At 40.8% G+C, this 21,845-nt stretch overlaps 1 protein-coding gene across 2 annotated transcripts in view; it reads right to left on the reverse strand.

The window, feature by feature from the left end:
* Positions 1 to 21,845, reverse strand: part of NALCN (sodium leak channel, non-selective) — a 277,231-nt gene that overhangs the window by 178,769 nt on the left and 76,617 nt on the right. Inside the window, exon 9 of one of the 2 annotated variants that reach the window (XM_065895808.1) lies at positions 16,412 to 16,498. The exons of the other annotated variant lie outside the window; for it this stretch is intronic. Coding sequence (XP_065751880.1) covers positions 16,412 to 16,498 — 87 coding nt within the window. The remainder of the gene's footprint in view (positions 1 to 16,411; positions 16,499 to 21,845) is intronic. 2 annotated transcript variants of the gene reach the window in all.

Raw genomic sequence — 21,845 nt, forward strand, 5'->3', positions numbered from 1 at the left:
ATCAAACTCTTAGAGGAAAACATAGGCAGGACACTCTATGACATAAATCACAGCAAGATCCTTTTTGACCCACCTCCTAGAGAAATGGAAATAAAAACAAAAATAAACAAATTTGACCTAATGAAACTTCAAAGCTTTTTGCACAGCAAAGGAATCCATAAGCCAGATGAAAAGACAACCCTCAGAATGGGAGAAAATATTTGCAAATGAAGGAAATGACAAAGGATTAATCTCCAAAATTTATAAGCAGCTCATGCAGCTTAATAACAAAAAAACTAAGAACCCAATCCAAAAATGGGCAGAAGACCTAAATAGACATTTCTCCAAAGAAGATATACAGACTGCCAACAAACACATGAGAGAATGCTCAACATCATTAATCATTAGAGAAATGCAAATCAAAACTACAATGATATATCATCTCATACCAGTCAGAATGGCCATAATCAAAAAATCTAAAAACAATAAATGCTGGAGAGGGTGTGGCGAAACGGGAACCCTCTTGCACTGTTGGTGGGAATGTAAATTGATACAGCCACTGTGGAGAACAGTATGGAGGTTCTTTAAAAAACTACAAATAGAACTACCGTATGACCCAGCAACGCCACTACTGGGCATATACCCTGAGAAAACCATAATTCAAAAAGAGTCATGTACCAAAATGTTCATTGCAGCTCTATTTACAATAGCCCGGAGATGGAAACAACCTAAGTGTCCATCATCAAATGAACGGATAAAGAAGATGTGGCACATATATATACAATGGAATATTACTCAGCCATGAAAAGAAACGAAATCGAGCTATTTGTAATGAGGTGGATAGACCTAGAATCTGTCATACAGACTGAAGTCAGAAAGAGAAAGACAAATACCGTATGCTAACACATATATATGGAATTTAAGGGGGAAAAAATGTCATGAAGAACCTAGGGGTAAGACAGGAATAAAGACACAGACCTACTAGAGAATGGACTTGAGGATATGGGGAGGGGGAAGGGTAAGTTGTGACAAAGGGAGAGAGAGGCATGGACATATATACACTACCAAACGTAAGGTAGATAGCTAGTGGGAAGCAGCCACATCGCACAGGGAGATCAGCTCGGTGCTTTGTGACCATCTAGAGGGGTGGGATAGGGAGGGTGGGAGGGAGGGAGACGCAAGAGGGAAGAGATATGGTAACATATGTATATGTATAACTGATTCACCTTGTTATAAAAACAGAAACTGACACACCATTGTAAAGCAATTATACTCCAATAAAGATGTAAAAGAAAATAATAATAATAAAATCAATTAAACCAGTTTGGCTTCATGAGACAAAAGTATGTGTTGGTTTTTCAACCATTTGGAGAGGATTATGAAGATACCAGCACAAACTCTTTCATAAAGTCTAGGAATGCGGGTGGCCTCTAGAATCTGGAAAAGGCAAAGCAACAGTTTCTTCCCTAAAATCTTCAGAAGTAATACAGCCTTACTAATACATTGATCTTAGCCCAGCAAAACCCATTTTGGACTTCTGACCTATAGAACCACAAATAATGAATTTGTGTTGTTTGAAATCACTGAATTTGTGGAAATCTTTCACAGTAGCAATAGGAAACTAAAGCAAGCACTGTTGGTGATTTTGACATACACCCGCTCAAATCATCTCCTATGAAACAGGACTGCAGATATCTGCCCAGTGCTACAAAATTCTACCCGATCAAAGGGTTCCACCGAAAAAAAAAAAAAGAACACGAAAGGTCACCTTTCTTCATATTAGTTCTGAGTTCTACGGTGAAAGGAATGCTCTCAAAGACAGAAGTCTATGCCAAACCTGGATAGGGATCCTTCCTCAATTCAAATCGACGTCGACAAAATGTATTATCAAAATAAGAGCTCATATATGAGGGCTTGGTTTGTGCCAAGCCTCATTCCAAGCATATCACATGCTGGTGTAAAAATTTCATTTAATCCTCAACAACCGTGTGAAAAAGGTGCATTTGTTATCCCCTCATCTACGGAGAATCAGGGAAGGATGAATCGATTTCCAAGTTCACAGACTTAGAAAGTAGTCTCATTTGTTTTGAGTCCAAAGCAAATGCTCTCCTGCCTCCTATCAGGCAGTCAAAATGCAGCTGACTCTGTGATTTAACAGAGGGTGTAAGTTTGGGAACCCTATATTTGAAAGCTGAAGATGACCTGTTCCTCACTGAAGGGTCTAAGATCGCCATGGTGTAAAAGAATGTCAATTTTGAAGGCAGCCTGAGCTGGGTTCAAATCTTGACTCTGTACCCGATTTAACTTCTCTGTGACTTAGTTTTCTCATATGGGAAATGGGTGTAATAACATCTACATCTCTAGGCTGGAACATGAATATAAATGAGACTATTTAGTACAGAGTCTAAACAGGATAGAGTCTAAATAGTATAGATGCCATAGCAGGCATCTTACACTCCAAAACTCTTATTGTTATTGCTGTATTTGAAAAGGTATTTAAAGGTAGAGACACAGTCAGTTGTTTATGGAGAAGGTACGAATGTATAAGAGGGGAAATCAAGTGGAAGATACAAGTGATCTTGAGAGGGACCAGGAAAATTTGTAGATTTTCAAAAAGGTCTTAAGGTGTCTCATTTTTAGTGGTATGAATGCTTAAGTACTTCACAGGAGTTCTTCCTATTAATTTGTTCAGTAATTTTTCCTATAAAATAGTGCCTTATAGATTCTGAAGACTCTGCATGCAAACATCTAACAAATCAAAATTGTGGCTTAAGAGGCCACAATAAGGATAAATTTGGATAATAAACAGTACAGCTCAGAACTCAAATCTTTCTTTAAATCGCTGCTTGAGTGAATAAACTACCCTACCGTGGTAAACAAATTTCACGCACTGAACACTGTATCAGCCATGTACAGAAAGTTGTGCTTTTTTTTTTTTTTACATCTTTATTGGAGTATAATTGCTTTACAGTGGTGTGTTAGTTTCTGCTTTATAACAAAGTGAATCAGTTATACATATACATATGTTACCATATCTCTTCTCTCTTGTGTCTCCCTCCCTCCCACCCTCCCTATGCCACCCCTCTAGGGTCACAAAGCACTGAGCTGATCTCCCTGTGCTATGTGGCTGCTTCCAACTAGCTATCTATTTTACGTTTGGTAGTGTATATATGTCCATGCCACTCTCTCGCTTTGTCACAGCTTACCCTTCCCCCTCCCCATATCCTCAAGTCCATTCTCTAGTAGGTCTGTATCTTTATTCCTGTCTTACCCCTACGTTCTTCATGACATTTTTTTTCTTAAATTCCATATATATGTGTTAGCATACGGTATTTGTCTTTCTCTTTCTGACTTACTTCAGTCTGTGTGACAGACTCTAGGTCCATCCACCTCATTACAAATAGCTCCATTTCATTTCTTTTCATGGCTGAGTAATATTCCATTGTATATATGTGCCACATCTTCTTTATCCATTCATCCGATGATGGACACTTAGGTTGTTTCCATCTCTGAGCTATTGTAAATAGAGCTGCAATGAACATTTTGGTACATGACTCTTTTTGAATTACGGTTTTCTCAGGGTATATGCCCAGTAGTGGGATTGCTGGGTCATATGGTAGTTCTATTTGTAGTTTTTTAAGGAGCCATACTGTTCTCCATAGTGGCTATACCAATTCACATTCCCACCAGCAGTGCAAGAGTGTTCCCTTTTCTCCACACCCTCTCCAGCATTTATTGTTTTTAGATTTTTTGATGATGGCCATTCTGACTGGTGTGAGATGATATCTCATTGTAGTTTTGATTTGCATTTCTCTAATGATTAATGATGTTGAGCATTCAGAAAGTTGTATTTTAATTAGATTTCAAAATAAACATATTTGGAGAACAATGCAATTACAAGATGAAATTCTCAGAAACCGTCTTGCATATGAGCCATGAGCGTAGGAACAAGAACATAATGTAAAAGACCAAGGGCACAAAACCTAAAATAAATCTCCCATTTCCCTTCCCTTATTTAGAAGACATCCGGGTATTTGTTACTCCTACTATCAATACACAAAATACTTCTGTCTGATATAAAGAATTTCTGTGAAACAGGAAATATCTTTATAGCAATACTGAAAACAGAACCATTAGATATCCTTAAAAACTCTGCTTTTTCTTTCTGCCTGCTGCATGTCCTTGGAGAACCATAGGGCAGAAGGAAATCCACAAGTGACTCCCCACAAAGGTACTGACCATCTATGGTACCAGTGAAAACCACGCCCACTGTCATGCCCTGACTGGTTTGCTTCTTTCCTGGACAGTAAGTTGGGGAAGAGAATCCCACACACACGCAGAAGTCAAATTGTAGGAAGAAGGAAGAGGGGCTTTGGTAAGACACTTTCGTCTCTTGGCTGCCGTGAGTCTATCACTCTGTTAGAGTAAGCCTAGATGTTAAATCATAAATTGCCCACAAATATCTATGACTGCTGTTAATATTTTTCAAAACTCCTGACTCTACTATGTGAACTAGATTTTAACAAGAAGAAAAACATGCCTGGTGGAAGAGAAATGCGGCTAAGGACTGATGGTAATACTAAGCCAGTGATGTTTGAATTCCCTTTAGCCTATGCGGCAGAGCCTGAAATTGCCTGAAATTGAACCCACCTCTGCGTCCACAGCCCTGGCAGTGCTCTCCCATCCCACTCTCATTCTGAACTTAGCCATGTGATTTGTTTCAGTCAGTGAGACGATCGCAAAAGCGATATATGCAGAGACTTGGAAAATACTTGTGAGTTGTGACTTCCTGTTACAGCTCTTGGAGCCCTGAGCCACCTCGTTAACACTACAGGTAGGTCTGTTTCATGGTGGCCCCCGGCCCCGTCATCCCCTCTATCCCAATAGTCAGCCGTGTCTGGAAGCAGAGATGAGGGCTGGTGAGCTAGCTGATGATGCTGGCTAACTTCAGATCAAAAGTGAGCCCAGCCGTGAGCAGCTGAGACGGTCTCAGACTAGCGTGTTTTGGGAAGGGATCGTTGGCATCCGCTTAAGGGGAGAGTAAGAATTTGTGTCTGCTATGTGGGAGGTTGTGTAGTTCTGTACATGAAAGCACACACACGTGCACATTCACATACAACCCCCCAAATATTTGCTAAGCGCTGATCACGTGTAAGCTATAGTGGAAGCAGCTGGAAGCAGAGAGAAACTGACCAAATACAATCAAGGAGTCAGCGATCACTGCACTGTGGAAGCTTTGATCTGATTTTGAGGGCAGGGATCTTAGCATGGGGTGGAGCGGATGATTCAGAGAAATTCAAAAGACTGAATTAGTGACAGAATTGAAGACAGATCAGATTTGGGGAGGACCAAGAGGGGTGCATTATAGGTTGGTGTTCAGGTTTCTGGAGGTGCAGGAAAAGCCTGAAGTCTATGTGGGGATGGGTGGGGGAGGGGTGACGTTTCCATCAGAACACCTGGGAACGTGTTAGAAATGCGCTGCAAAGATTCAGAAAGCAGAGTGAGAAGGGAAGGCTGTGACACCACTGGACCATGAGTGTGCAGGACAGCTGACTTTCTGGAAGTGAGTAGGACACTCAGAGTGAACAGCGCTAGGAGAGGACCATGTGCTAATAGTAACGACAGTCACCTCTGCGGACTGGGTGACCTGCTGCATCCCACACAGAGCACTAGGTAGTTTATGTGCCTCACTTCTAATTCTTACCAACCCCTGAGAGATGTTTTTATCCCCATTTCTCAGGTCAGGAAACTGAGTCTCTGGGAGATTTAGCCAATTGTCCGAGGTTCTCCTGGGCCATACTGTCTTAGCTGGGCCACACATGGGTCTTTAAGGATGGAAGAGGTTTGCTTGTACATGGAACCTATGTTCCCCTGGGCTCAATCAATTCTTGAAATTATCTGCCAGTTTGTGGGAAGGTTTATTAAGAAGACAGACACTTAAGAAGTGCCTAGAATGTCACCTTGTCACTCGAAATACACATTTCACACAATCTACCCCTCCTCCCATCTTCGCCTTCAATGGAAATTTTCTCAAAAAGCATTAAAACACTATAGTAGTAATTCTGCCACAATTTGACCTCCTCTTGGTAAAAGCCTATTATTTCTGTTCTTTATAGAAGGAGGCACACGATGGGATGTTACCAGAGAGAAATTGAGCTTAAGGAGGCCGGGTCTCAGGCATACTTTCATTTTCTTGTCACTGACTTTCTTCAAGATAATAGATCACTGGGTGTGTGTTGGAAGATGCCTCAAAGCCGTGCAGCCACATCTGTCAAACTGTCAAGAGATGAAATCTCCTACCTGAGAGGCAGGAGAAAAACAGCTCATCACAGCAGCAGTCCAGGAATGAGGTCCCAATTCAGCCGTGTTCTGTTTATCGTGCATTAGGGTGACCTCTTCAGCGCTGCTGTTGCTTATGCTAAAATGAGTTTCAACAGATAACTAACCGGTTGATGCTAAAAGAGTTGATTGTAACTTTTCCCTTTGCTGAAACTCACAAACTAAAGAAAATTTCTAAATGGTTTTGGTAACACCACATAAAAGAATTACGTTATTGCCTGAAGATGGTAGAGTGTAAAACGTGCATACGTAGGTCAAGTATTAATAGTTTGGATTTACTTTTCTAATATTTTAATGTTAGGTAGAAGTGATATGCCCTTTAGAATCTCACAGAATTTCTGAAAATCATTTGGAAAAATCAACAGGTAAATGGGCAACAAACAGGAATAAGCAATCTATAGAAAATATAAGTGGTCTATGTATATATGAAAAAATGCTCAACAACCATAGGCTTTAATCAAGGAGATTAAAATTTAACGTCATGATATATCATCTCATGCTATCAGGCGTAAAAGTCTGATAACATCAAGTGTGGACGAGGATGTGAAAGAATGAGAACTCTTACTCTTGCTGGTAAGAGTAAAAAGTGGCACTTTCATCTAGGGAGCCATCAGGCAACATCTCATAAAGCCTAAGTTTGTTCATATCCTTAAACCGAGCAATTGTTCTCCTAACTATATATACTCAGATAATTCTTACACGTGTGCTCAAGAATGCGAGGGCAAGAAGGATCTTAGAATGTCTGCAAGAGCAAAACAATAAAAAACAACCTCAATGGCCATCAACAGAATGAGGAAGTGAATAAATGGACAAACTGTGAAATATTTCTGTAGTAGGATAACATACAGTGATGAAGATGAAGTGGTTAAAAACAAGAGGTCGACTGCCTGTGAGGAAATTCCCACTCAGTAACTAGCTATGTGACCATCATCAGGTTACTTAGGCTCTCTGTGCCTCAAACTTCTCATTTGTTAAAAAGAGATCATAACAGTACCTACATTTATGATGTTATGATCATTAAGTAATTTAACACCTCTGTGATATTTTGATTTATAACAAGACATACATATTTGGTCTTTTTCCTGGTCCCTGACACAGATCTTTTAAAACACTTGTTATTTCCCAGGACGAGGGGGATAAAGGTGTCTTTTCTCATGTTAATGAGGTGACTTTGGAAAGCACCTAAGGATAAGGGCCAGTCACTAAAGGAGCCAACAACCAAAGGATTAGAGGGTTGGGACCAAAAGTCCTGGGAGAGGAGAGGGACTGGAGATTGAAGCAATCACCACTGGCAATGATTTAATCAACCCTGTCCATGCAATGAAGCCTCCATAAAACCCCAAAAGGACGGGGCTCAGAGAGCTTCCAGGTTGGTGAACATGCTGAGGTGTTGGCAGACTGTCTCTCAGAGAGCATGGAAGCTCCATGCCCCTTCCCCATACCTCGTCCTGTGCCATCTGTTCTACCTGGCTGTCCCTCATTGCATTGTTTTATAATAAGCTGGTAATCTAGTAAGTAAAATATTTTTCTGAGTTCTGTGAGCAGCTCTAGCAAATTATTCAAACCTGAGGAGGTCACTGGAACCTCCAACTAGAGCTGGTTGGTCAGAAGCCCAGGTGACATCTGAAAAGGAGGTGGCAGGGGTAGTCTTGTAGGACTGAGCCCTGAACCTTTGGGCTGAATTCAGGGTACTCAGCTGGTGTCAGAAAATTGCTTGGTGGTGTGAGAAAACTCTCCCCTCCCCCACTCCATTGGAATTGGTGATCAGAACCCTCAACTTCTAAGACGCTGTGTGCCGGATACATAGCAAGTGGTCTGTAAATGTAGCTATCATTATTTCTAAGAGTGGATACCGAGGTATTCTTCCTAACTGTGTTTCTATCAGTACATTATTTCATAATGTTTTTAATGCGAGGAAATGATTGAACATTATATTGTCAAATGGCTCCAATTTACAAATTATTCATTTGTAAGTAGTTCATGGAAACTATGTGGCATTTCTCCAAAGAAATTATTTTACAGGTGATTTGAACTTCAGGTCAGACCATAATAACCTACTTAGCCTTTAACAGACTTCTCAAGTCCTGTATGACTTGACAGTTTCCTGGGGAAAGCGATCCCTGAGTTATAACCCCGAGGTCAAGTCCCCCCGTTCCATGGGACAAAGTTATGTGTCCCTTCTCACTCACCCCATGGAGCTCATGAAGAAGAGTGCTGAGTAGGTGGCTCCTGTAGACAGAAATGGGAGCAGGGTTTTCAGAGGGGATTAAGAAGGAAAATTACCTTGAGTTCGTGCTGGAGGAAAGCCCAGTGCCTGGCTTAAGTGGACCTACTGCTTCCATTCACTTCCCATGACCTCCTGCCTCTGGCCAATGTCCCATTTTGGTGAAACTTCTCCCAGCTCTACACTCGCCTCTGGATGTTTTCTGATGGATCTCTTTAGAACCCTTAAATGGGAGGTCACTAAACTCAGTCACAATCTGCCATATTTGGGTAAAACGTAAGAAAAAGAAGGAAGCGAGTTTGCATGGTGAGAAAACAGAGGCAAATGCACAGACAGAAACAAAGATGAGAAATCCTGTGGCCCAAACAGACAGTAGAGAAGGGCAAAGGAAGTGCAGTCCCCTGGCAGCTCTGATTATACTCGCAATAAACACTCCCTGTGAGCATATGGTCTGATCCTCGCAACCAAATAATTCCTGACTAGGATGTAAATACTCACTTAATTCTCACAAGCCAAGGAAGCATATACTATTCCCAATTTATAGAAATATGCCCAAGGTCACAGTATAAGTAGCATAGCTGAAATATGGCTGTCTCCAAAGCCTGTTCTCTAAGAGGCTACAATTGGGTGATTTATTCTCCCTCAGGAAAGATGCTGTCCCGGGAGTTACTTCGCAGAATGAAGCAAGGACGTCTGCAGCTGCAGAGGCAGGCATGAGAGGTAGGGGAGTCATGTCAGCACAGTCCAGCAGTCTGTGCTGGAGGCAGCTGTAGCACAAAAAGAAAAGGAAACCAGGTGTGGTGTTTGGCTTATGCACGTTCTCCATCACTTCCAGCCAGGAAGTGACGTTCCCATAGCCAGGACTGAAGGCAGGAAGGGGAGGGTCCCCAGACAACGAGCAACTCAGCAGAGCATGGGGAAGTGAGGATAGACAGATGCAGAAAGACGTTCTAGGCAAGATGACTGGGAAGTGGAGGGGGGCGTGTTTCAGGGGCAACAGGACATTCGCTTACTTGTCCTTAACTTAGGAATGAATTTGTTAGGAATTGCATAGATTTAGATCATGACTGATTTCCTTATTAAACGTGGTATGAAGTTCATTAATAAACCTGAAATATGTCCTAGCAAAATTAACTCTGTTAACATTAAGTGAATTAACTAAAAATTTCAAAAAGTGGCATCAGAGAGCTCACCACACAGAACCTACGAGGTCAGTAAGACGGCTCTTCTTGTCCACCTGCTCCAAACTCGTGGTTGTGAAGTTCAATGTGCACGCATGTGTATTCTCACTCATTATAAAAACAGAAAAGACCACCCTAAGGGCCCCAGATTGAATCCTTTCCTGTATGCCTGCATATGACTCCCATTATGATTATAATTATAGCTATAATTATATTTATAATTTGTCTCAGAACACAGAATGGAATTTGTAGGGTTTCAAACTGCAGACCAAAGGTGCCTATTTTTTCCTAGATAAATGGCTCTATAGAGCCTATTATTCTGTAAAAACGTGAGAAGATCTCTAAGGTCCCTAATTCAATTGATACCTCCATAATCAACATATGTAAAAAGGGGGTAGAAACACCACAAATATTGCAACATTTGAAATAAGGTAAAATGTGTGTAGGGATGTGGGGAAAAAAATTTTTTTAATAAAAAATTGTTCCTATTGCTTAGATCCTAATCACTGCTTACTGGAATATATAGAATCCTGACAGATGTATTCATGTAATGTAAAAAAATGTGTATATACATATACAGATGTACACATATGTCTTTTAAATAGATAGGTAGATAGATACACACATACAGAGAGAGAGAGCGGAATAAAATAAAGTATTATACATCAAACACCCAGAATCACAGAAGCACCAGTCACATCATGTATTTAGTTTAACAGTAGTGGGGAAAGTTAAGCCACATCAGTCAATCATATTTCATTAAATTACCTCATTACTTATAGCTGGTGGGGAAGACAGATAGACGTATACCAATAAACTAGACAAGGATACAGAAAGCAGAAAAGAAAGTAAAAATACAAGACACGATACCAGTGAAGAAAGTTAGCCAATGTGAAGCAATTTCACCTGAAACAAGGACAGAGATGGTTTTTAAATGTCCTTCACTTATAAGAGAATTTGAGCCAGTCTCCATTTATGCTGAGTTAAGATTTCAACAGTTTGAAATTATGAAGACATAAAACTTACGGGAAGACTTTTTGGGAATAATGGAAACTCACGCACTACTTACCCTTATGCCATCTTTGTAAACTAAAGTCACACTTCTGTACCTTATTTCATGGGTCACCCAAACAAAGCCTCCTGACACCTAGCAGGTAAAATGAATGAGAAAAGCAGACCCGGAGTTATGTACTAAACACACAGGGACCACCCTCACTTCTACAAAGAATCATGTTCATTTCTCCTTTCTTTTTGCAAACAATGTTTTCCTTCATGCATGCATTTACGTGTGTATTTATATATGTGTGCACTTATGAATTTATTATTTATTTATTTTCTGTCCATAGAGTGATGGGCAAAGAGAAATACTTTGCTACTCTGAGAAAAGTGACCATACGAATCTGTGGATAAATAAAACACACATTCCCAGTGCTGTCGGGACAACAATATGGACCATTGGGAGACTCCCGGAAACTGGAGAGACGGTGCCCAATACGGCAGCCACTGCCCAGCTCCAGCCAATTACACCACATGGGGGTGAGGGTCCTGTGTTGCCAGATCTTTCTATTTTACAAAAGCAGTAGGATATATGGGTTTTCATATGAAATTTCTGCTTTTTAAACTTGGGATCAAATTTGGAAACAAAGTTCCACTTTCAAGACAAAATCAATAATTCCTAATACCCAAATGGGGACTCCCGGTCACTCGTTTACCATCTCAGATACTGCTTCTACCTCATTCTTCCAATCTTTTTCAACAAATGGCCAAATCACTAACTCAATTTAATTACAGCTGTTCAAATGCTTCATTCCTACAAATTCTACTTTTTTAGTAGGTAGGAATTGGTTTTGATTCTTTTCAACTGTTATTCCTAAGATTACATTTCTAAACACAGATGTATTTATTTCACATGCTGACCATGACTGTTATGATTCTTATTGTCATGGAGTTTCCTCTGGTTGGAAAAGGAGACATAAATAACAAATTATACCATTAAATTTTTTTTAATTAAAATTATGATAAACACAAAAGAAAAGCATAGGAGGATATGGGCACATATAACTGGGCTACCTGATCTGTTTCTTTGAGGACGAAGAAGGCTTCCTTAAGAAAGTGACATCTGAGCTGAATTCTGAACTCTGAGTGTGAGAGAAGAGTGTTCTAGAAAGAGGAAACACTATGTGAAAATGACAGGGCCTCTGGGAGGCAGAAATGCTGCTTTATAGAAGAGATATAATGTTTAAATTCAGGGGTAAAGGGTCTTAGGAGACTGGCTTCTAACGCTGACCACTAGGTTACCTCTGGGAAGTGGAATGAGGGAGGATAGTTGGAAGAAGTTAAAGCAAACTCTTACTTTTTATTTTATTTCTACAGTTTAAAAGTCATTTTAGAAGAACACACTCACATTTTGCTCATTTTTAAAATAAAAAGAGTGACCGACAAGGGCTTAATTTCCAAAATATACGAACAGCTCATGCAGCTCAATATCAAAAAACCAAACACCCCAAACCAAAAATGGGCAGAAAGACCTAAATAGACATTTCTCCAAAGAAGACACACAGATGGCCAACAAGCACATGAAAAGATGCTCAATAGCTCTAATTACTAGAGAAATGCAAATTAAAACTACAATGAGGTACCACTTAATACCAGTCAGTATGGCCATCATCAAAATAGCTACAAATAATAAATGCTGTGGAGGGTGTGGAGAAAAGGGAACCCTCCTACAATGTTGGTGGGAATGTAAACTAGTGCAACTACTATGGAGAACACTACGAAGGTTCCTTAAAAAACTAAAAATAGAGCTACCATATAATCCAGCAATCCTACTCCTGGGCATATATCCAGAGAAAACTCTAATTCAAAAAGATACATGCACCCCAATGTTCATTGCAGCACTACTTACAACAGCCAAGACATGGAAGCAACCTAAGTGTCCATCAACAGTGGAATGGATAAAGAAGATGTGGTACATATATACAATACAAGATGTGGTACATATATACAATACATTGTACATATATACAATGGAATATTACTCAGCCATAAAAAAGAATGAAATAATGCCATTTGCAGCAACGTGGATGGACCTAGAGATTATCATACCAAGTGAAGTAAGTCAGAGAGAGACAAATACCATATGATATCACTTATATGTGGAATCTAAAAAAATGATACAAATGAACTTACCAACATAACAGAAAAGACTCACCGACACAGAAAACAAACTTATGGTTACCAAAGGGGGTGCAGGTGAGGGATAAATTAGGAATTTGGGATTAACAGATACATACTACTACATATTAAATAGATATACAGCTACTGTATAGCACAGGGAACTATATTCAATATCTTGTAATAACCTATAATGGAAAAGAATATGAAAAAGAATATATATGTATATGTATGTTTATATATATATACATATATAAAACTGAATCACCTTGCTGTACCTAACACAACATTGTAAATCAACTATATTTCAATAAAAAACAAACAGAAAGAATAAAAATAAAAAGGAGTAATATATGCTACAGTTTGTCTTTGAGTGAGATACTATAATCCAAGGCAGTGAGTGAGGTATGGTTCAGATGAAAATTTTCCTGTTAACTAGTTTTAGACGGCATTAATCATTAGTAAGAGCCAAGTGAGTATTTCACGACCATTGTATCTTCAGTACTTTTTCTTTACTTACTTTCTTTCTCTTTAATAAGTTAATAATTAATTCATTTTTCACCCAGACGTGGAAATGTACTCTCTCTCTTTAGTCACAGCTCACGTCATGCCCAATACAAAGAGGTGACCCCTTGGCCATCCCACTTTTCATCCGTACTCTTACAGATCAGCTCTTTCTGGAAAGCATCAGGACCAAAGATGGGACGCTGAGCTGCATGGAGCCTCATCCTGAATTGTCTGCCTTCCTTCTCTCATTGTCTCCAACCACATGTACCATCAACCATACAACTTACCAAGCATGCTGCCACACCCACCATACATGCCTAATACTCACGTCTCCCAGACGCCACATCCACACAGGGCTAGCCTAACATCCGCCCCCCTCTGCTGACCTTTATTTCCCTATGTCCCTGCTCCGTGCTGCCCCTCCATCACACCTTCATTGCCATCTAGCTCTTGCCATCTCAAATCTTTTTTTTTTAAATAAGTTTATTTCTTTCATTTATTTATTATTTTTGGCCGTGTTGGGTCTTTGTTGCTGTGCGTGGGCTTTCTCTAGTTGCGGCGAGTGGGGGCTACTCTTTGCAGTGTGCAGGCTTCTCACTGCAGTGGCTTCTCTTGCTGCGGAGCATGGGCTCTAGGCACACGGGCTTCTGTAGTTGTGGCGCACAGGCTTCAGTAGTTATGGCTTATGGACTCTAGAGTGCAGGCTCAGTAGTTGTGGCACACGGGCTTAGTTACTCCGTGGCATGTGGGATCTTCCTGGACTAGGGCTCAAACCCATGTCCCCTGCATTGGCAGGTGGGTTCTTAACCACTGCGCCATCAGGGAAGCCCCTCAAATCTTTTTGATATAGAGGCTCGCTTCCTAATTCCAGACTGCAACCTTGAGGCATCTATTAACAAGCATTTACTAAAATTTTAAGCAATGCATTTGGGGCATAGGAAGACCCTGATTTGGTACTCCTAACAGGCCTGATCGTTGATTTCTATTACAAATGAATGTTTCCTTGGCATATTTTTTCAGCTAGATAGAGCATGGGACCAGGAACCAGAAGACCAGGTAAAAGTCCTGGTTTCTCTGTTTGTTTGAGGTCAGGAGACTCAGGCGGCCCTCTGGGTCTCCACTTCACCTCTACAAAGGCCCATAGAGGATGCCAATCTTTCCGCAGCACAGGGCTGTACTGAGTCTCACCCTTCCTCACTCCCTGCCTCATGCTTTCAGTCTCGGTTAAAGTACCACTACCTCACGAGGACCTCCCCTGACTCTCAGACAAGGAGAGCGGACTCCAAATTACATACTCCCATAGCATCCTGCATTATTCCTTCCAAACGCCCATCACTCCTGTGATTGCTCGTTCAAAGCCGGGTTTTCTCCTCACTGCCTGAAGTACCCTGTAAGCTCCACGAGGGGAGGGGCTGGGCTTCTTCTGCTCAGGACCATCTTTGTGTCAGTAAATATCGGTTGGTGGATTAATGAATAATGTAAGTAAGAGTACTTTTTAGGCAAGAAGCTGCTGCTACTACAATGGTTGTCATTGTTATTGCTGTGACAGTAATAGTAGTAGTAGAGGTAGCTACAGAAGTTGAATTATTAGCAGCATTGTCACCATCCAATATACGACAGAAAGAGAAGCAGAGAATAGTACTTAACATTATCAGTATTCATTGTAAACTCTTCCTCTTTTTCTGCTCTATCCTTTTTTTTTTTTTTTTTGTGGTACGCGGGGCTCTCACTGTTGTGGCCTCTCCCGTTGCGGAGCACAGGCTCCAGACACGCAGGCTCAGCAGCCATGGCTCACGGGCCCAGCCGCTCCACGGCATGTGGGATCCTCCCGGACCGGGGCACGAACCTGTGTCCCCTGCATCGGCAGGCGGACTCTCAACCACTGCGCCACCAGGGAAGCCCCTGCTCTATCCTTTCAATGGATACAAACAAATAACTGTATGATTCAACAGCCATATAGATGTAGCCCACAAGAGAGGTTCAGAGGACAGTATTTTGCTACTTATGTACCAATCCTTGAAATGCACCAGTCCCCACCTGGAGAAAGATCCAAAAGAAAGACAGAAGATGTGTTCTCATCCTGAAGTAGGTGATAAATCCTTCCCCAAATTATAGGGGGGGATATGAAAAACTATAAGAAGCAGTCCCCTTGTAGGAAGAGGATTTACAACTGAAAACAGAAAGAGGGTGAAGAAAAGAAAATTCTCCAGGAGGAAGAATCAGTTTTCTGCTCCCAACATGGGACAGCTTGAGTTTTCACCCTTAAAGAGGAGGGAAATGGAAATATAAAAAGCCCTGGAACGGCAGGGATGCCGCTCTTGTTAAGGTGATGTTGTTTTGAATGAGTTACTGCTATTGGTGGGCAGGGAGGGGGCACATGAAAGAGAAGAGGCCTCTGTGGTCCACTGAAGAAAAGGATTTTATTAGGCTTTCTGGGGAGCTCAGAGCAGAAGGTAAGTCCAGAAGGTTCACAGGCCAGAGACCTCATGGCCCATCCTCCGGTCACTTGCCAGGACTTTGGGCTCCCCTGCAATCCCATCGCCTTGTGTCTGCTGCAGGTGCACTTTGTTAAGGAAGTGCCTTTATTATACCACGCTGCTCGGAGAGCTTGCAGACGCAGAACAACAGACTACATATTCAAGACATTTCCTTCCTGCGTACATTGTGAGGTACTCAAGTAAGTGAATTGTGATCTTGACTGCCCCCGGCCCCAAACAATTCAGGCCTTTGCAGAAGAATACCTTTACAAGGTTTAATGAGACAACAAAATTCTTCATCAATTCATTACCACTGGCCTGCTTTTACCTGTGTGCGTTCATTTACCAGAAATTTACCAAATCCCTAGTGTGTATCTAAAAAGGATGCCAGGTCCCGGGAATACAGGATGGAGTGTAATATTGCCCACAAATTTGGGTGGATCTAGAGCTTGGAAAGCTGTAGATTTCCTCGTATGAAATCAAATCAAAGACCTTTGGGGGTGACTTTTAGAAATGGCATCATACCACACCTGAAGGCAAGCTGGGGCACGTCCCTGGGGTTTGTTGACGTCTACGGCTACCAGCTGCCACCCGCCAGCGGAGTCTTCGTGAAACATCTTCAAGACAAAGGAGAAATGAGTCAGAGACACTTACGATGGAACATCAAGAACTCTAACTTTGTCTGCAGCTTTTTACGTTTTCTTTGTTTTCAAAGATTTGTCTTCTTACGGCTTTATATTTAGAACATGAGTCATTCCATTTTAACACTGCAAACTTAAGTGAATAATCATAATAAAGATTATAGCTTGCATTAATTGAGCACTTGCTATGCATCAGGCCGTTTCTGCCTTACATATGCTTTGCATATAACTGCCCAAATATTCTCCTCCACAAGACTTTAAAAGTAGGTATTTTATCCCCATTATGTTGATTATTGTATATAACATCTCAGAGAAAATGAAAATTAGAATTCCAAAGCGTGGTGTGTTTTTACAAAAAGTGGTAAACTTTAATCTTTATTTAGTAGACAGTTCTCACTGAACCAATAGAAAAATATTCTCAGGATAAATAATATAATGTGCATTTAGCATAGGGAAAGAGGGGAATGTTGTTTTATTTTATTTTTTTAATTAATTAATTTATTTTTGGCTGCAGTGGGTCTTCGTTGCTCTGTGCGGGCTTTCTCTAGTTGCAGCAAGCAGGGGCTACTCTTTGTTGCAGTGCGTGAACTTCTCATTGCCGTGGCTTCTCTTGTTGCGGAGCACGGGCTCCAGGTATGCGGGCTTCAGTAGTTGTAGCTTGCAGGCTCAGTAGTTGTGGCGCATGGGCTTAGTTGCTCTGTGGCATGTGGGATCTTCCCGGACCAGGGCTTGAACCAGTGTCCCCTGCATTGGCAGGTGGATTCTTAACCACTGCGCCACCAGGGAAGTCCAGGAATGTTATTTTATTGGTAGGAGAATTACAAATCACTTAAAAGACTTTGTGAAATTAGCTTGTGTAAGCCACAATTAATCTGCTCAGCAGAAATTTTATGAATACATATTTATGAAGGGAAAATGTAGTTTCTTTTGGCTTAAAAGACATAAATGATGAAATTCAGGATAGTACAGGATGCTAAAATCTGACAGTCATTGAATTAGACATCCAGGTTGCTGGATGTGTAGGTTATCTTACTCATATTCTACCACCTTCAAAATTAGTTATCTAGGGGCTTCCCTGGTGGCTCAGTGGTTAAGAATCCGCCTGCCAATGCAGAGGTCATGGGTTCAAGCTGTGGTCTGGGAAGATCCCACATGCTGCAGAGCAACTAAGCCCGTGTGCCATGACTACTGAGCCCGTGTGCCGCAACTACTGAGCCTGCGCTCTAGAGCCTGCGAGTCACAGCTACTGAGCCTGCAAGCCACAACTACTGAAGCCCGCGCACCTAGAGCCCATGCTCCACAACTAGAGAAGCCACTGCAATGAGGTCCGTGCACCACAACGAAGAGTAGCCCCCGCTCGCCGCAACTAGAGAAAGCCCACGCGCAGCAATGAAGACCCAACGCAGCCAAAAATAAACAAATCAATAAATAGATTTATTTTAAAAATTAGTTATCTATCAATAATATACTACACTAGAAAGCATGTACCACTTATAAATATTTTCCCACTAATATATATTTTCTTTTCCTTACGTGTGCATGCAGGGGCGTGGTGGAATAGGGTAGAATTAAGGATTTTTATTTTTCTAAGAAAAGACACCAACTACAAGCACTCACTGTTTTATTCCACCCTGAGCTCACTATCTCACAGACATAAACATTTTCTTTGCCATATTTATGTCTTCGTGTTCATCTGACCCTGTCTGTGTTCAAAAGGCTAACTGTTGGTGGAAACATGAGATGATGCAAAGATCCCATTACCTAGGATTTATCATTATAATTTCAAACTCCTGGTAACAGAGGTAGTAGATCATTTGCAGAAAGAAAACTTGCCCTCTATAAAATAAGGGAGGCGGAGAGTGACAAATGCCAAAATTCACAGGCCATACGTGTATTTTTAAAATGACAAAATGGCGGTGCACATTTACACAAAGATTCTCTGATCCAAGATGCCAATTACAAATGGTTCTTCTCAGCTGTCCATTTACAGGATTCTGATTCCCTTTAGAATGAATTTTAAAAGGTAAGTTTAGTGGTAGAATCAAGCACATCCATCACAAATAGGCTCATTCTGAGAATACATACATTGGTTGAGATGCAAACATGCATAAGCGCCTTTTAAAGTATCTGTCAAATGTCTGGGAGTCTCTTTTTAAGGAGAAAAGACAAAAGCAATCCCGCCAGTCACGAGGTAGGAACACTCTGTACAAGCATCCTCTACTCTCTTACCATGGAGCAAAGGATCCCTGGGGCACATATTTGCTTTCATCAGGAGCAGACTAATTTTCTCTGTTAAATGATTTTTTTTCCAATAGACTAAAATCAAATGAATCAATTTAATTGTTAGTAAAAGTGCTCTCTCAAGGTCAGTTCTTTGTGTGAAATAAAGTGAAGGAAATGCAAACATGGTCCATTTCTCTTTAGTTCCCTGAATTATACAACAACATTTGGATTGGTTAATGTAACAGTAGCTACGTGAGGCACATGGTGGGATATCCAGAACCATGAATCCTAGGGTGAAGTCCTTAGGGGAGTGTGGCAGGGGCAGGGGTCTCCACATATCTGTTCTTCTTGTCTTACAAACTAAGAAAAATTTTATGGCCACCAAAAACAAAAAAAAGGACATTCTTTCCCTTTCTTGAAGCTCATCTTGACCATGTAATTATATATATACACTGGTCTATGAAATGAAAGCAGAAACTTTCTATTTTTTTCCTTCCTGCTGTTTGGAATATGGATGTAAGAGTTAGAGCTACAGCAGCCATTTTAGTCCAGGAGGCAATTTGGGGAATGGAAGTGATGCAAGGTGGAGCAAAAAGGTAGAAGGATTCTGGATCTATAGCAACACAGACCACCATAACAACCTTGAATGACATCCTCCAACTTTATATGAGAGAGAAAGGAACTCTATCTTATAGAAGCCACTTATTTGGGGCTTTTTGTCCCTTGCAGCTGAACCTAAGTTAACATAAGTGGCTTCATTTTGAATGTCCAATGATTTATTTCAGTTTTAAAGATACTAACTGTTCTCCTCTCATTATGTTATTAATACAGGTTTACTATTAAATACTTAGAAAATGTGTACGAGCTGTAAAAAAAAAATCTTAAGCCCATTCCCCAGAGACAAGCACCCCTAATATTTCAGAGTTAACCTTTCAGGTATATTATGCCCACACACACATATACATATAAACATCAGACCCTTTTACTGCATTAATATGTTATTTGCATATTTTCATATCAATAAAGTTCAATCATGATTTAATGGCTTGCATTTATTCTAATTTCATAATTTATAATCAATCATTTATGACTAGAGTTAATTTTCTTTCTCTCTCTTTCTCTGTCTTTCTTTTTTTACTGAAACGCCTCCATAAACATTTTCAAATGTACATCTTTGAGCATTGACCAGAATTTTTCTTAGGATAAATTCCTAGAAGTACAATCTCTTTGTCAAATAGTTTATATGTTTTTAAGGCTTTTGACACATATTGCCAAACTATTTTCTAGAAAGGAGGCTCTAATTCACACTTAGTAATTATGTATGAAAGTACCCCTTTCTCCACCTTTCAGTCAACAATAAAACCTTTTTTTGTTTGTTTTAATAGAAAAGAGAAGCCAGAAAAAAGATAGCACATTGACAGCAGGGCCTGTAATGACCAAATTAAAAGGAGGTAGGATCTCAGGGAGCAAAACTGAAGACTCTTATGGCTGCGGAGGCTGGTGGTTTTTTTTGCGGTACGCGGGCCTCTCACTGTTGTGGCCTCTCCCATTGCGGAGCACAGGCTCCAGACGCGCAGGCTCAGCGGCCATGGCTCACGGGCCCAGCTGCTCCGCGGCATGTGGGATCTTCCCGGACCGGGACACGAACCCGTGTCTCCTGCATCGGCAGGCAGACTCTCAACCACTGCGCCACCAGGGAAGCCCAGGAAGCTGGTTTTGAGCCCCCATTCTAGCACATACCAGCTATGTAATACTGGATAAAATAATTATCTTTCCAATCCTTGTCCTTTTTTAATCTGCAAAGCAGAGACAATAATAATACCAACTTCACAATGTTATTGTGAAGGTTAAATAAGATTGCTTGTAAAGCCAATAGCGTAGTGCTTAGTGCAGCTCTCAAGATGTGTGATTTACTGTAATAAAGTGTTTTGAATTAGTGGAGTATTACCAATAACCACACGAGCACTTTCCTCTTGGTACAATCACTTGGAACTCCATGGGGGTCTCAGTCTCGAGAATCATCTCATGCTTGCCTGTTTGCAACTGCCAGCGTTTTATAAAGGGTCACTTGATTTTGCTAAGAATGCTTTGTGGATTGTTCTATTGTACTTTAGGCAGAATATCATCATCAATGACAACAACAACAGATTATCTAATGGGGGGTGGTAGAGAATGGATCTTGGTAATACGGGTGACCACTAGCAACTGAATTAAAATTCCAAACCCAAGACACACATACACATTTGGTAATGAAAATAAAATCCAAAATTTATTTTGAAATTCCCATGCTCTTTGGGTTCTTTCAAAATCAATCATCTTAAAAAACAGGTAATAGGGCTTCCCTGGTAGCGCAGTGGTTGAGAGTCCGCCTGCCGATGCAGGGGACGCGGGTTCGTGCCCCGGTCCGGGAAGATCCCACATGCCGCGGAGCGACTGGGCCCTTGAGCCATGGCCGCTGAGCCTGCGCGTCCGGAGCCTGTGCTCCGTGACGGGAGAGGCCACAACAGTGAGAGGCCTGCGTAACGCAAACAAAACAAAACAAAACAACAGGTAATAGTCATTATCACACAAAATAATGAGGGTGGGCACTTGACTTGATTTCTTAATTAAATAATATACTCAATGACTTAGACTCACAAGATATAATTCTCATGTATGGCTTCCTATGATGAATGTATTATTCCATTACTATAGTTTCTTATTAGAAGGAGCTCACTATTGTACCTTCTACCAAAGCCTTCCCAGAAATTGCTTTCACTAAATTGCTTTCTCACATATTATAATGATGTATATTCATGTGGAAACCAATAGTCTTGGAACGCAGTAAACAAATTTTTACTAAAGTTTTGTTTTGGAGCATTACATTGTACACATCTTTTCATGGAGGAGAAGTTCTTTTTATTTTCCATCATGTGCCTTTTCATCTATGCCTTTCTGCGTTTAAGCCGGTATTGCACATTGGCACAGAAATTGTTCCAGTATTGTAGGAACCCACATTCTGAGAAGGTTCATGGAACTACAGAGGAGAAAGAATTCCTGTGTCCTTTTATCAACTCCATCCTTATCTGTCTTGTATCTTATTAATTCAGAAAACATGGGC

The sequence above is a fragment of the Phocoena phocoena genome, chromosome 18 (genome assembly GCF_963924675.1).
Source record: "Phocoena phocoena chromosome 18, mPhoPho1.1, whole genome shotgun sequence".
Lineage (NCBI taxonomy): Eukaryota > Metazoa > Chordata > Mammalia > Artiodactyla > Phocoenidae > Phocoena > Phocoena phocoena.